General features: G+C 44.9%; 1 protein-coding gene across 1 annotated transcript in view; it reads left to right on the top strand.

Moving 5' to 3' along the window:
- GC (GC vitamin D binding protein) overlaps nucleotides 1-14,785 on the top strand; it is an 85,460-nt gene extending 70,675 nt beyond the window's left edge. Inside the window, exons 7-13 of the mRNA XM_030564149.1 lie at nucleotides 462-591; nucleotides 4,018-4,220; nucleotides 5,216-5,348; nucleotides 6,055-6,152; nucleotides 6,816-6,948; nucleotides 12,056-12,142; nucleotides 14,636-14,785. Of these exons, the coding sequence (XP_030420009.1) occupies nucleotides 462-591; nucleotides 4,018-4,220; nucleotides 5,216-5,348; nucleotides 6,055-6,152; nucleotides 6,816-6,948; nucleotides 12,056-12,109 (751 nt within the window). The 3' untranslated portion in view covers nucleotides 12,110-12,142; nucleotides 14,636-14,785. The remainder of the gene's footprint in view (nucleotides 1-461; nucleotides 592-4,017; nucleotides 4,221-5,215; nucleotides 5,349-6,054; nucleotides 6,153-6,815; nucleotides 6,949-12,055; nucleotides 12,143-14,635) is intronic.
- The last annotated feature ends 1,297 nt before the right edge of the window (nucleotides 14,786-16,082 follow it).

Raw genomic sequence — 16,082 nt, 5'->3', positions numbered from 1 at the left:
TGAAAAATTGGGATGGGGGTCGGGAGTAATAGGAGTCTATATAAGACAAAGCCCTGAATATCGGGAGTGTCCCTATAAAAATGGGACATCTGGTCATCCTAGGTGGTCACCTAGGTGAGGAAACACCATCACATTGCTCTTCTATTTTTAGTCCATGGTTTAAAAAGCCATAAGGCATATGTGGGTCATCTTAGTAGGTTGAGAGCTAAAGTATTGGCAATAAAAGACTTTGTTGCCCTTCTCTGCTCCTGGTTCAACATTCAATAAAGAATATACAGTATTTGTTTTTTTCAGACCTTCTGCAGCCATAGGATGAAACAAGCAAATCTCTTTTTAGTGACTCATGTTCTAAATTCGTGGCACTTATCCTACAAATATCAATGGACAGGACTTAAGAATGGTAGGCAGACTTTGGAATGGCTAAAATACCTAACTCCATTTTCTATTTTGTGACTGTCTAGCGTCTTAACAATGTTTGCTCAGAAGATACCCTCTGCCTCGTTTGAGGACATTTCCCCACTAGCTGAAGACTCTGCTGAGGTGTTTTCCAAGTGCTGTGGTTCCATGGCTGAAGACTGCATGCAGAAGGAGGTAGGAATCCCAGAATTCTAGACAGAACAGATCTCTTAGGTCACCTAGCACTGTGGCTCTTCACTTTATTGACCCCACAAGCCAAAAAATGGCCTCAAATGTCATGCCACAAAAGTTTGTGGGATTTGGATCAAAAGGAGAAACAATGGGAGGCATTGGAATGCTTTGAGTAATAGGTTGGGCATACTGTCAGGTCCTGGGGACTTGGGCATAGGAATGGTGGGGATGCTCAGTGGGGCTGGCAGAGCCCTGATGCTGGGTAGGGGTTTGGGAGCCTAGGCGATGGTGGGCTCCTGCTGAGGCTGTTTCCCTTCTCTTCTCCCACCTCTGCCTGCTAAGTACTCACTTCAGTGAGTGCTGCTTTGGGAGGTTGGCTCTGAAGCCTCTAGAAACACCACGTCTCCTACCCCAGAATTAGGTTCTCTAGGCAAGTGGGAGGAGAGGAAGGCAGAGAGCTATGTGGTGACTGGGTTGGGAGGTGGAAGAGCAATAAGGTGGCAGGAGAAGCAGAAGAGGGAAGAGAGAGCAAGATGTGCTCCCTGGATCCTATAAACTTCAGGATTTGGCTTTTTTCCCCTCAGTCCGTGAAATAAGGGTCACACGCTGTAGACTGTGAGTATGGCTACACTTGCAGCTGTACAGCGCTGCCGTGGGAGTGCTTTGAAGTGCGAGTGTAGTCGCAGCGCCAGCACTGGGACAGAGCTCTCCCAGCGCTGCAGGTACTCCACCTCCCCGTGGGGATTAGCTTACAGCGCTGGGAGCCGCGCTCCCAGCGCTGGGGCACTGTTTACACTGGCGCTTTGCAGCGCTGTAGCTTGCTGCGCTCAGGCGGGTGTTTTTTCATGCCCCTGAGCGAGAAAGTTGCAGCGCTGTAAAGCGCCAGTGTAGCCAAGACCTGAGAAACACTGACTTGGTCCAGCCTCCTTAGTGGTGCAGAATTATACCACATTGTACACTTGGTCATGCTTTGCTGCAGGTTTGTTTAAAATGTCTCAAGTAGTTGAATTTCCACGACCACTTCCCTTAGAAAATTCTTAGGAGAAGGCCAGATTTGAAAGTATTTGGCTGCCCAGTGGGAGTTAGGAACCTAAACACCTTTAACAATCTGCCCTGAAGTGCATAAGCTTCGTAAGTGCTCTCATTTCATTCTTCGAAGGGGCTTGTTTTGTTTCTGCTGCTTATTCCCTCTGGGTTTCTTTTCTCTTAGGGCACGTCTACACTTACTGGTAGATTAGCACCGCTGCAATTGATGCAGCGAGTATCGATTTAGAGGGTCTGGTGAAGACATGCTAAATCAATGGGAGAGTACTCTCCCATCAATTTGTATACTCCACCTCCCCAAGAAGCATATGGGAAGTCAACAGGAAACGCTCTCCTGTCGGCACAGCGGTAAATGGATCTAACTACATTGACTTCAGTTACATTATTTGCATAACTAAAGTTATGTAAATTAGATTGATTTACCGCGGTAGTATAAACCAGCCCTAGTTTCAGATGACTGTATTAATTATAAAGACCTCTTTAAAATGGGATCTCTAGAGAGTAGCATGAGTGATTCCATTAGATTTCCCATTTCATGTATTTATTTCTGTATTTGTAATTGAGTTTTCAAATCACCACTAATTTATTAGTATAATAATCACTTGTGCTGCTAATTGTTTTCTCTATTTCTTTATTTACTCTTCCTCATGGAAGAAGAAGTTAGCGGATGGATTTCTCTATTTGATAGGTGCCCATCACACTGCTGTAGAGTTTGAGTAAATACATCCATTCAAAATTCTTTTATTCAGTTTCTATATTAACTCATCCATTAGTTTCCCTCCTAAGCAGTAATGTATCTGTGGGGGAAATGTCTTCCTAACCTCAGTCTTTAGTCTTTATGTCCTAAAGTTTGGGGATTAATATCAGTTCTACAGTTTTATCCTAAATAGTCAAATTATGGATGATACTCGTATTCAGATTAACAAAAAGTGGCACTTTAAAGACTAACAGATTTATTTAGGCATAAGCTTTCATGGGTAACAGGGCTGGCTCTAACTTTTTTTGCCACGCCAAGCCCCCGCCACCACTCTGAGCGCCACACCAAGCCCCCGTCCCCCTAGAGTGCCACGCCAGCCCCTGCCCCCCGAGCGCTGCACCACCCAAAGCACTGCCCCCCCGAGCACCGCGATGCTGAAACCAAAAAAAACCCTCCAGCACTGTCCCGACAAATCCAAACAAAAAACAAACATCCAAGTGCCGCCCTTCCCCAAGGTGCAGCCCCAAGCACGTGCTTGGTCGGCTGGTGCCTGGAGCCAGCCCTGGTGGGTAAAATACCTCACTTCTTCAGATGCATGGAGTGAAAGTTACAGATGCAGGCATTATATAATGAGACATGAAGAGAAGGGAGTACCTCAGATTTTCAACAGTGACTAGTGATCTGGGGTATCTCAGTTTTGGGGTGCCTACCTTGACACTTACGGTGGTCTCAATTTCAGAGAGTGAGTGCTCAATGCTTTCTAAAAAAATCACCTTGATGGTATCCTATGTTGGGCACCTAAACATTGAGGCACCAGAACTTACTAGTTACTTTTGAGTATCCTGACTTCAATGTCTAATCCTCTTCTAAAATCTACTCAGCTTTTACAATGATGCCTTGTGACAGTAACATCCATGTGTGCAAACAAAGTTGGCTTTGACTGATTACTGTTAAGATGATATGGACTCTAAGCATTTGAAAACTGACACATAACCCTGAGCATTGCACCCAACCCTGCATTCGAAGTCCAATACCAAAGTTCACTAGCTGGACTTTGTCAGGTTTGTGGCAGGTGGGAAAAGTTAAGCCAGTTTTCAGAGGTTGCAAAAGCCAGAGTCATGCCTTTTCAGTATCTCAACCATCAGGAACTGGTTCTGATATTGTCATCCTTCTACCATGTGTTTTTATTGTTTGACACATTGTCATTTTGAGACTGTTTGGGATCTGGAGTTGTTTGACAGCACAGAGGTAAATTTCTCTCCAGCTTGTGCAATTCACTTAAGGTCTTATGAACTCACTTTTTTTTCCTCACGCTGAACTCCAGGACCTGGATCCAAAGTCCAGGGCAGTAACTGGAAATGTTGTTGTTCTAAACACAACAGACTTCTTATTAATATTAGATAAGGCACTGGAGGAATGACCACAGGGCTGGGAGTCAGGAGGTCCTGAGTAGTAACCATAGCTCTGCCACTGACTCACTGTTTGGCCTTGAGCAAATCATTTCATCTTCTTGCTTGTTTCCCCATCTGTAAATGGAGATAACAATATTTACCATATGCCTCCTAAGGGCGTAGTGGGAATTCAGTAGTCAGTGTCTGCACACTGTTTAGAACAGGTAAACCATTGTAAAAATGCCAGGTATCACTATACTTCAGCTCTTAAACTCATTGCTGTCTTTTTTTTTATAGCTATCAGAACTCACCACAAAAATCTGCACTAAATTATCATCCAAGGATGAAAAAATTTCTGATTGTTGCAAAGGAAAAAATCTCCTGGAAAACTACTTGTGCATGTACTCACTGCAACCTGCTAAATCCCCTCAGCTGCCGGAAATCCAAAAGCCCACAGATGAACAGCTGTGCACTGTCGTTGGGAGCCTTCCAGTGGATCAGTATGTAGGCTCGTTGCCCTTCTTCTCCTAGCCCAGACAGAACAGTGGTTCTCGCTGACAAAGGGAGTCCTAGTTTCATTCTAACACTTCTCGAAAGCACTGGGTTAATTGCCTTTGGTTTATGATTATCGGGTCACTTGCTGGAAGATTCTCTGCACCTTGAAATCTTTAAACCGTGATTTGAGGATTTCAGTGGCTCAGACACAGGTTTGATACAGGAGTGGGTGGGTGAGATTCTGTGGCCTGCATTGTGCAGGAGGTCAGACTAGATGATAATAATGGTCCCTTCTGACCTTAAAGGCTATGATTCTATATCATTTGTATGTCAGCAGCATCAAGAGGTCCTCATTGTGACAGGGCCCCATCATGCTTCGTGCTGCATAACCCTAATAAGAGACAGTCCCTGCCCCAAAGAGCTAACAACCTAAATAGACAAGATAGAGTGAGGTGGAGAAGAGGAAGTATTATGATGTGAACAGAAGCATTAAGTGACTAAGCCAAGAACAGACAGGGAGTCAGCGTCAGAGCCAGGAATATAACCCAGATCTCCTGAGTCCCAGTCCTGTGCCTTAACCACAAGACCATCCTGCCTCTCTTCAGGAATATCACCCCGCAGCTCCCAACAGTATTAGGGCCCTATTGTGCTTGTTGTTGTAGTGACACCCAAAAAAGTAGATCTTCAAAGGTATTTAGGCACCTAACCCAATGAGAGTTAGGCACCTGGGTATCTTTGAGAATTTGGATCACAGTCCCTTCCCCCAAAGAGCTTACAATAATAAGAAGAAAAATAATGACAATGGGAAGTATCAGGAAATGTTAATAATAGGTGGCACTACCAGCCCTGCCTGTAATACACACTGGAGAAATTGGTATTTTTGTAGTTCCAGGATAGCATCATCTAAAGTTTGTCAGCAATGCTGGAAGGAGGGATCCGGTTTCAGCCTATAATGAACACACAAACTAGAGGGTACTGTGTTTTTCTTCTCCTATTGCAGATTCACATTTGAGATAGCGCGAAGGCGAACCAACATCCCAGAGGTGTTCCTAAGTAAGGTGTATGATGCTACCCATAATCTTGTCAATAGATGCTGTACCATTGCGGATTCAATAGGTTGTGTCTCTAGCCAGGTAACAAGTGTTATATTTTTCTCTCTCACACTCAGATGCCCTCTACCTTGCTCTTAAATTTCTCCTTCCCCTAAAATCTTTCCCAAACTTACACAGAGCTTTTATGCGCCAGCCAGGGGTGAATGTAACTTAAAGGACTTACCTGTATGCCAGAGTCCTGAGCAGAGGCATGGCCTCAACCAGAAGAGATGGAACCTCAACTGGAAGAGGCGGGGCCTTTTGAGATTTAGAGGCCAGAGCACCGGGCCCTTTAAATCCCTGCCCAAGCCTGGCTGCCAGAGCTCCGGCGGGCATTTAAAGGGCCTAGGGATCCCTGCAGCGGACGGAGCACGAGACCCTTTAAACCCCCATCCGAGCCTGGCTACTGGAGCTCCGGCAATGCTTTAAAGGGCCTAGGGCTCCCCGCAGCAGCCAGAGCACTGGGCCCTTTAAATCCCTGCACAAGCCCAGCTGCCAGAGCTCCGGCAGGGATTTAAAGGGCCCAGGGCTCCCAGCAGGGGCTGGAGCCCTGGGCCCTTTAAATCACCCACACAGAAGCCGGTCCAGTCCTGCATGGCATACTGGCTTTTGCTGGTACGCCGTACCAGACCGTACCAGCTTACTTTCACCTCTGGCGCCAGCCACAGCTAGCGGATCAGTACAATGCATTGTGACAGACAAGGGGATTACTTGATTATAGAAATATTCCTTTCTTTCTGCGCCGCAGAGGCCACAGCTGAGAGGGGAGATATTCAAATTCCTAACAAAGGCCGATGAGCTATGTGGAGAATATAATGACCTGACGTTCCTTGAATTCAAACAGAAGTAAGAATTAAATTCTACACATTCCTGATCCTTTACTACTCTTCTATGTCCACCATTTGCTCCTAAAGCTTCTCCTCCATTCTTGACTAATAGGGCCTTGTCTACAATATGTCCTGAATATTCCTACACCTTTTTGCACAACTTCATTTGAGCTGTGTCTTTTCCCCTTTTAAGTTCACTTTCTACAGATGTTCTAGTGACCAAGTTCACAGGCACGAGTGTTTTGGGGAACGTAGGAATGTGAAGTGAATAATGGAGGATATTCACAGAAAGCGGATATATTTGGACTAGAAACTTCACTGAGGTTTATGCTTCTCAAATAACAGCATAGAAATAGCCCATGTGACCTGTGTCCCGACAAAAGTGCTCGGAATTAAGGGATATGTAAATTGTCTGTGGCTCAGAGGTGCTTTCTCTTGAATGGGGACAAGGCAATGACTTCTTCTGCCCACCTTAGTTTTAAGGCAGGGCTGCTAGTAGCTGAGGTTGCTGGTGGGTGCAGTGGGTCAGGCCCACTGAGAGCTGTCCTGTGCTCCTTAGAATCAGTCAGTGTTTTGCCATTGATGTATTTGTACATGAATTCAACAGACCAGTGTCATTTTCAGTGCTTATTCTGTCACTAAAGTGTCCTTTAAAATCTGACCTGTTGCCACCACATTGCAGACTGAAAGAAAGCTTCAGCAAGACAATGCCTGATGCAACCCCAGCATTCCTTACAGAGCTGGTGGAGCGGAGAGCCGATTTCGCCTCCACGTGCTGTATTATGAATGCACCTCCAGTGTACTGTGGCTTGAAGGTAAAGTGCCATCTCTTTCTCTGCTCTCTTCAGTGATGTTCAGCAGATGTTTATTTGGTTGTCTTCTGTCATGTGACTCCTTCTGTAGCTGCTGCAACTCTGCAGTTAGGGTCAAATCCTGCAAATCACCACACAGACCAAATAGCCAGTTTTTGTATTCACTAGGGATCCCTGATGAGGCCATGGAGGAGGGAATCTTCCCTGCCCCCTAAGGTCATGGAGTCCCTAAGCTTCCATGCTGATTCCATCTCTGCTCTGGAAGGGAACTGACCACTGGATGCAGGTACCAGTGGGTTCTCTGGCCCTGCATCCTCTCCTTCCCAGATCTACTCCATCTCTTCCTGAGAGTGCAACAAGAGCTCCTGCAGAATTAGCACCGCTGAATGGCACCTCCAAAGTTCTTTTCAGGGTACAACCTCCGCCCTTAGGACAAAAGCCACACTCCTCCTGGAGCACCAAGCAGGATGTACCGGAAGGAGAAGCTCCCTTATCCTTTGACTGGGTGCACCACGCACTGCCCCCTGTGCTGCCCACACTCCCCCTCACCCCATGCCCACTGGAGAGCAGTACTACAGCATTAGCATGGCCCAGTGGGCACGATGGGGTCTATGCTTAGCCTCTGTACAGGGGCCCAAGAGAAAGAACACTCCTAGTGTCCTCTCTCTGCATTGTGGATTTGTTTAGCTGGGCACAGTCTAGCCTGCTTTTCAGGATACCCACTGAATGTCTGATTTCAGGACAAGAGCAAGACTTGGGTGGGTTTGGGTGGAGGAACTGCTCCAGCAATATCTGATAATAACAAGATGTGATGTTATCCTCTAAGTGGCACTTATGGCTGGTGTCCAGACAGCACCCAGCAGTGATCACCTGGTGACTCAACGGCTACACTTAATGCTTCTTACTTTCCTGGCAAATAGCCGGTAGCAATACAAATAAGCCATCTTTATCAATGACGCGGAAGAAAACATAAAATCATCACTGATAAAGTTTGCACATGACCAAAAAATTTGGGGGCGTGGTAAATAATGAAGAGGACAGGTCACTGATTCCAAATTATCTGGATCACTTAATAAACTGGTCACAAGCAAACAATATGCATTTTAATATGGCTAAATGTAAATGTGTACATTTAGGAACAAAGAATGTAGGTCATGCTAACAGGATGGTTGACTATCCTGGAAAGCTGTGACTCTGAAAAAGATTTGAGAGTCACAGTGGACAATCAGCCGAACATGAGCTCCCGGCGTCATGTTGTGACCAAAAGAGCTAATGTGATACTGGGATGTGTGAACAGGGGAATGTCGAGGTAGGAGTGGAAAGGTTATTTTACCTGTGCGTTTGGCACCGGTGTGACCTCTGCTGGAATACTGAGTTCAGTTCTGGTGCCCACAATTCAAAAAGATGTTAATAAATTGAAGAAGGTTCAAAGAAAAGTCACAAGAATGATTAAATGATTAGAAAATATACTTTATAGTGATAGACTCAAGAAACTGAATCTATTTAACTTAACAAAGAGAAAGTTAAGAGGTGACTTGATTACAGTCTATAAGTAACTCCATGGGGAACAAATAGCTAATGGACGCTTCAATCTAGCAGAGAAAAGTATAACATGAACGAATGGCTGGAAGCTGAATTAACCAATTCAGACTGGTAATATGGTGTAATTTTTTAGTGGTGAGAGTAATTAACTATTGTAATAATCTACCTAGGGTCATGGAGGATTCTCCATCACTGACTATCTTAAAATCAAAGCAGAGTGTTTTTCTAAAAGATCTGCTCTAGGAATTATTTTTGGGAAATTCTCTGGCCTTTGTTATTCAGTAGGTCAGACTAGATGACCCCAAGAGTCCCTTCTGGCCTTAGAATCTATGGCTATATGTGACTGCATTATGTTTTTCCTGGTTTTGGAAGGAATTGAGTATGCCAGTTCTTGGCTCGAAGCTTGACAATTTTACTGTCACAAATATGGGGCAAAGCTCAAGCCCAACATTCTGGTTTTGTTGCCTTTTAATGGGAGATTGCCAGAGTGAAAACACTAGGATTTGGCCCATATCAATTCAAACATAAGCAGACAGAAATTATTTAAGATCTTGTTAATCACACATACTCTGTAAGCCCTGATTCTGAAACTGGCTCCATGCAGGGAGATCTCTGAGCCCACATGGCACCTCACTGAAGTCCCTGGGGCTCCACACAGATGAAGGGGGTATGTTCACCTATAAAAGTTGCAGGATCAGGGCCAGAGGTCGGGAGCAGTGAGTGGTCAGAGGCTTGCCTTTGCATGATTGGAAGACAGCTCCTCAGAGAATGTCTTCCATCTGCCCAAATACACCCCCAGCAAAGCTTGGTTATTCTTTTGACCTCCTGGATCCAGAAGCACCAGAGGAGCCAGCTAATTTGGGAACCCTATTTATTTATTTATTTACTGCCACCTGACAGAATTCTAGCTGGTGATAATCTGTCCACTTTCATCACAACTTTAAGTGACCACACAGTAGCCAAACATTCTATATTCCTTCAGTTCAGCCCATTGTTCCTGTTGAGTTCATTGTGAGGTCTTGGAGAACAAACTACGACAGCCCAGTCAGTAGAGTTGATTATAAAGTCCTTTTGGTTGGTCATTTTTCCATGTGTGTCTCTTAATGTCCCTCTCCTGGAGTTATCCTTCTTGTGATCACTTTCTCATGCTGTTGATTTAGTAGGAAGTGGCCAATCAATTTCCTTTCTATTCCCTAATTCATACTGCTAAAAAATTACTTTTTCTGCCTCTTTTTGTTTAATGTTTTTTTTTGGTCGTCTTGGCAACCATTTAAAATTGTCTGGGTATTGATGAGTTTCCAGTCTGACAGGAGGACTTCCACAGTCCTTTCCTGTAGGATCTGAAATCTAGGACTGGATTGCCACTTCTTCCCTATACACATGAAACACAGGCCTAAGTTACTCTCCATTGGTTGGGGGGGGTGACTTTTAAAATCATATAGACCCAGACGCTATAGCTAGCTAAAAGGGCAATTTTTAGGAGCTTTAAAATATATAGTTGTTTGTTCTGAGCAAGAGAATGGGCTTTATTTTAGGGTCGTGTGTGTGGTTGGGTCTGTTTCTGTTATATAGTAGTGTTTCTAAATCTCTCTGCACTCTCAGAGAATATTTTGGTTTTCCTAACAGCTTTTCCTCTTACATTTTGTTGGCCAAACTATGGCTTCATAAGTAATGACTACGTATCTGCTCTGAGCACAGGACACCCAATAGTTGAGCCATCCTGTGAGCACAACAGGCAGTAAATTGTGATGGAGAGTCACAATTCACTTCCTGGTTCCCTCCTCTGGCTCAGGTGGAAAGGGGCCAGGGCGGACAGGGAAGTAATCTGTGAGTGACCAATACCAACAGTAAATTATTTCCCTTCTGCATCTGCTGAGCTGCTCAAGTTGGGCAGATTCAATGCCTCTCTACTCACCTGCTTAGGAAGGGAGGTAGCAAAGCTGTTCTCCCTCACTGTACTGTGACCCAGACAGTCTGTGCAGTGGTGTAAGGGGATGCCTTACCACCTGGCGCTGGCAGGTGAGACAACCAATGGTGCTACTCTAAATTCCTCATGGGGCCAAAGTCAGTGACAAAACTCCCACTAATTGTGCCCTTCCTCTGTATTTTTTCATCTTTTAATTATCCTTATCTGCGCTCTCTCATTGAGTCTGCAGAGAGATTCCCAATCAGACTTCATTTCTGGTGGCACCTCTGGCTAATGGTTTCCCTCCTGAGATAATCCCATCATTGATGAGGTCTCCATGCCCCCTTCTGTTTGAACCAGTGTTCTGCAAAGCCTCCTCAGCTGAGTTAGATTGTGAACACTTGGGTGCTTGGATTGCCTCTCTTCTGTGTTTTGTGTAGCTCTCTTGCACTTTTCTGATTCTCTATAACAACAATAGATGCGTGCTCAGAATAAACAATTCTCCTCATTGTCAGTCAGTCTGTTTTGTGTAGGATTTCCTATTAAGAATATGCAGTATTAAAATCACTTTGAATAAATATAAGCATGTTCTTCTAATAGCTATAACCATCCGTCCTCTTTGTTACATGCTCTGTAGGTGGATAATTGCCTTGATGCATTTATGTTTCCCCACTGAGCATGGGATGCAGACTAACACTGTGATTCATTTTCTGCTAGTAGAGCCTCACAGTGAGGGACAGAGACAGGTTATGTTTCTCTTTCCAGAACAGTCTGTCAAAAACCACAAGTGGAGCTGATCAGTATTTGCTCCTTTCGCGCATCTATTGCTGTCACATCGGATGCTGAGGCTCTGGGTTATTAAAGGCTGGCAAATTTTAGTTTGTATGTAACATCTTATATATTATTTGTATTGCTGTAATAATGCCTCGAGACTCCAAGCGAGATCAGGATCTCATTGTACTGAGAGCACACACATAGTAAGAGACAATGCCTGTGCCACATAGCTTGCAATCTAAATAGAGAGACAAGGTGGGGGAGGTCACGTCTTTTATTGGACCAACTTCTGTTGGGGAAAGAGACAAACTTTCAAGCTTACATAGAGCTTTTCTTCAGGAGACCTGATATTACCTCACTCACTTTGTCTCTCTAATATCCTGGGACCAACACAACTACACTGCATCCTATAATCTAACTAGACAAGAGCTGGCGGGAGGGCCAGGGGAAGAAAGGTATTATTATTTCCAATTTACAGATGAGAAACTGCAAAACAGAAAGATGAAACTAGCTTACCCATGGCACACAAGAAGTTGACCCTGGATTTCCTGAGCGCCAGGCCAGTTCCTTAACCACCAGGCCTACCTTCTTCCAGTACTAGAATAGAAGGTCACTAGTCAGGCAGATCATCCATTTTGTTCATAGAGCATGATATTGCCCAATCAAGAGGGCCAGTACCTCACATAGGCACCGCTTACTTCCCTCAAAATAGAGCTTAAGTGGGAGTTAAGTGACACATAGGCTTGGCGCTGGGCTCTACAGAGGAGTGAATTTCATCCAGAGTCTACTATGAAATTCCATCACAACCAAGACTCTCCTTCCAACATTCCTTTATTGCTTTTTAAATAGACTACAGAATAATAATGGAATCTTTTGCCTCATTTTCAGATTAATGATGAAGTTGGACACACATGTGACCATGATTCCTGCATGTTGATCTAGCTGTGGAAATGCAAACAAAAAAAACTTCCCTAGGTAGGTGTCAAATCCGACGTGGACTTTGTATGCAGGCAGTTTATAGTGCATGATTTAATTGGTAATGCTCTGTGGGACAAGGACAGGACTACTGAAGATGGAAACTGTGTGCTGCTATTTGTCAGGTCTTTACACAGACTGGGAGAACTAGAGAGCACAGTAAATGAATTGCTTGCCTTAGAATGGTGTTTAGTGCAATTAGTGTGATTTTTAAATCAGCTTTTAGGCTTAGTTGTTACAGTTTAAGAGATTTTAAAATGTGTGAACTCTGAGTACACCTTATGTATCACTAAGGAATAAGCTCTGTCCCAACTCCCACCGACACCGAAGGCCCTTGGCAGCTAAACTCAAGCACTTGGGTTGATCAAGGGGAGTGTGATTTGGAGTAGCAGCTTGATCCTGCCTCTCCTTCAGTGCTGGTGAGCTTCCGCACTGGTGAACTGCAATACATTCGCCCAGTGCACTGGAGAGTCGGGGAAGGCCCGTCACAACAGAGCGCTGCAAAAGCTAACTAGAGTTATGACTTGTGTGTTACACATAACTCAAATCCTGTCCACACACAAAGTTCGTCCACAATTCGTTGGGAGAGAATTCATAGAGTGGCTCAGCTTACTGCAGTGCTAAGAACCATGGGATGTGCCCCCAGAAGTCTTCGCACCTCACGTCAGTGAATTCAGTGCCACCCTGGATGCAGCAACTCAAGTATTATTTCAGTGTGGCCATTCTCACTCCGGCTAGGCTAACTCAAGACCAGTAACTCAAGTGTACGTAACTTGAGTGAAGTCTGCCATGAAGACATACCGAGGGTAATGCTAAAGAGGAAACCGATTTATGGGACCAGATCCTCAGCTGCTGTAAATCACTGTAGCTCCATATCATTCAATAGGGTTCTACCAATTTACATCAGCTGGGGAATAACCATTGTTGTTGTTTTGTCACAATCCCGACTTGAATCAAGATCTTTCCTGTCTTCACCAAATATATTTCTTCACAGGGCTGTATTATTTTTAAGACTTAACATTTATGTTCTGAAAGGGACATAATTTAAACAATGTGCTTGGGTCATATTGTTCCTTGTACAAACACAAAAAACAATTCTGATTTTTTTTTCTTTTGATCATTTTGCTGACAGAATGCAGAGTTTGCCAGGAAACATTTTGAGTCAAGAGTCATCTGATCAATTGACTGGTTGAGTTACTTTGTTAGAATGTAATAATCATTCTTTCCACCTCAGTCCATGTGATTGCATGTTGGAGAAAAACAACCGTTATTCTTTGTCACTATTTTACTTGAGATGGGCCCAAACTTAACCCCTGCTCCTAACACACTCAAACTTTGGGGAAGTTTGTATCCTAATCCAAACATCATGGCTCAGCTCAATGTCCGCCTTATAATTATTTTGATTATTTGTTTAGTTTGATAAGATAACATTGAAAAATAACAACAGCAGAAAGAATTTCTAGCTTGCTTGGATCCTGGTTTAGAAGCTAGACTTAATCTGGATTTAAAAGCAATGATTCCCTGTTTAGCACTTTTACTGATCTTTACTAGTTTTTGTTCAATCTTTCATCCAGAGGTTTCAAAGCCTTTATAACCAAAGAGGAGGAGAAGGAGGTGTATAATGTTTACCAATGGGGATAGAGAGGGTAAGTGACTGGCCCAAGGTTACAGAGCAGAACAGCCGGAAATAGAACCTAACTTTCACTATGAGGGTGACAGTTTTTGAAATGAGAGGTAAACGTGCCACACTCTCCATTGTTAATAAATCAACTCTCAAAATTGGCAGCTGACATTTCAGGCTGGGATTCTCAAAGCAGACAATTGGAGTTAGGCACCCAAATCCCAGTAAATTTCAGGAGTTGAGTTTCTAACTTCCACTGATCCCTTTGACTATTTCTCCCCTTCATGCAATGTTTCATGGGCCTTTTACAGAACTAAGCGACACATATTTGATACATGGAAATCCTTTTCACACTTTACCAGGGCCGGCTCTACAGTTTTCGCCGCCCCAAGCAGCGTGCCGAATTTCCGTCGCAGGCAGTGGGGGCAGTCTGTGCGCCCTTAAGGCGGCAGGTGCGTTTCCGCAGCGGCGGCAATTTGGCTGCAGCTTCTATGTTTAGCTGAAGCTGACCGGGACAGCTAAACATAGACGCTGCTGCTGAATTGCCCTCACCACGGAAACGTACCTGCCACCCTAAGGGCACACGGACTGCCCACCGCCGCCTATGGAGGTAATTCGGTGCGCTGCTTGGGGGCAAAACAACAGGGACTGCCGCCCCTTGCAGAATGCTGCCCCAAGCATCAGCTTGGAATGATGGTGCTTGGAGCCGGCCCTGCACTTTACCCAGAAAACTGCACCAGCAAGTTCCCTTCAGCCCTACAACACTGCAATCCAGGTTACGTGCTAGAGAGAAAGAGAACACTGAATTAATTCCTTTGGATTATTCGTTTCTGTAAACATCATAACCTTTGGTAATTGTTTCACCTTTGTAGGCACAAAGCAAAAACGGCAATTTAAGGGAAGAATGATCCCCCATTTATGGTGATGAATGAAGATCTTGGCTTTTCCTGAGTCACAAGAACTAACAGCTTGAATCAGTCTCACGGCTTCTTATCTATTACTACAGCAGGGTGACTAGTGTATATTGCAACCTCAATAAAGGCTTCATTAGACCTCCTTGCAGGTGATCATGTGAACACAGTGGCATGTTTAAATGGAAAATCCATACTTGCAAACACTGAGATGAAGTCTCTTTTTTCAGTTAGATTGGGCCAGATCCCCACTGCTATAAATCAGATCCCTGACTTTAGTGGAGCTACCCCCATTTACATCAGCTGACTGATGATCTGACCCAACTGAGGGCAGAAGTTCTCTTTCCAGTTTCCAGTCCAGCTTCCACCGGAACTTTTGTCATGGAAAACCCATTCTCTATTTTAACAACTCAAGAGAAAACAGAGCATGTGATGGGGCAGCTGCCACTCACTTGCTGGCAAAGGGTTAATAGCAGCCCTTGGAGTGGTGGCACAGAACCCAGCCAATCAGAGGAAGGCTTAGAAGCCACCAATCAGGGCCAGGCTGGGCCCTATAAGAAGGGCTGCAGGGCAGAGAGGAGCTCGGTCTCTCCCTGGAGTTTGAGGGAGAAGGACTGGCTGCCTGTAGAGAGAAGTACCTGGGACAGAGCAGTGCTGGGCAGGGTCAGGGGAGAAAGCAGAGTTCCAGCCTGGCTGGCTCCCAGACTGTGGCCTTAATACAGGGGCTGAGTAGTGCTGGAGCTATGGGGAAGTGGCCCAGAGTAAGTAGGGAGCAGCAGAGGGGAAGGAGAGGCAGTGAATGGCTGACAGCTGCAAGGTCCCTTGGTCGGGGTCCCCCCCTCCCTTTTGCCCCACTGGCCGCCAAAGGAAGTGGCCAGCTAGATGACTGCAGTTTGCCCCCGAGCAAGGGGCTGGACTAGGGACTGCAGCTCGTGCTGTGGCGAAAGGCCGGGCGAAGGACTGCCAGTTCCCCTGGAAGTGGGGAGACAACGAAATTGGGGTACAGACAGCAGAGACAGTGAAGAAGCAGTGAGACATCACAAGAGGAAAGCACTCTCCTGATGGACAGAGCTATTTCCCGTTACAGAGCACAACTACGGTCCATTTCTCCACATCAGGGTGTTTGGCTGGAAGATTATCAGCAGGGTGGGAGTTTGATAGTAAAGCTTGAAAGATATTTTTTCATTTGTACAATTGTCTCGAACAAGGGCAATACAGGTCAGTGCAAAGGCACTTAAATACGTGTTGACTTGTACCAAACAAACCAGAGTCAGGAAAGAAGCTCAGTCTGTACTATGAAACATGTACTTTTTAATTGCTACAGCAAACAGTGCCGGTCAAAGAGCCATATGGTACTGAACTCCCATTAGACTTTCTGAAACTGATCCCTAGCTGGACGTGACCTGTT

This window comes from Gopherus evgoodei, chromosome 5 (genome assembly GCF_007399415.2).
Source record: "Gopherus evgoodei ecotype Sinaloan lineage chromosome 5, rGopEvg1_v1.p, whole genome shotgun sequence".
In the NCBI taxonomy this organism is placed as follows: domain Eukaryota; kingdom Metazoa; phylum Chordata; order Testudines; family Testudinidae; genus Gopherus; species Gopherus evgoodei.
This window is presented reverse-complemented; position numbering and strand designations above follow the sequence as displayed.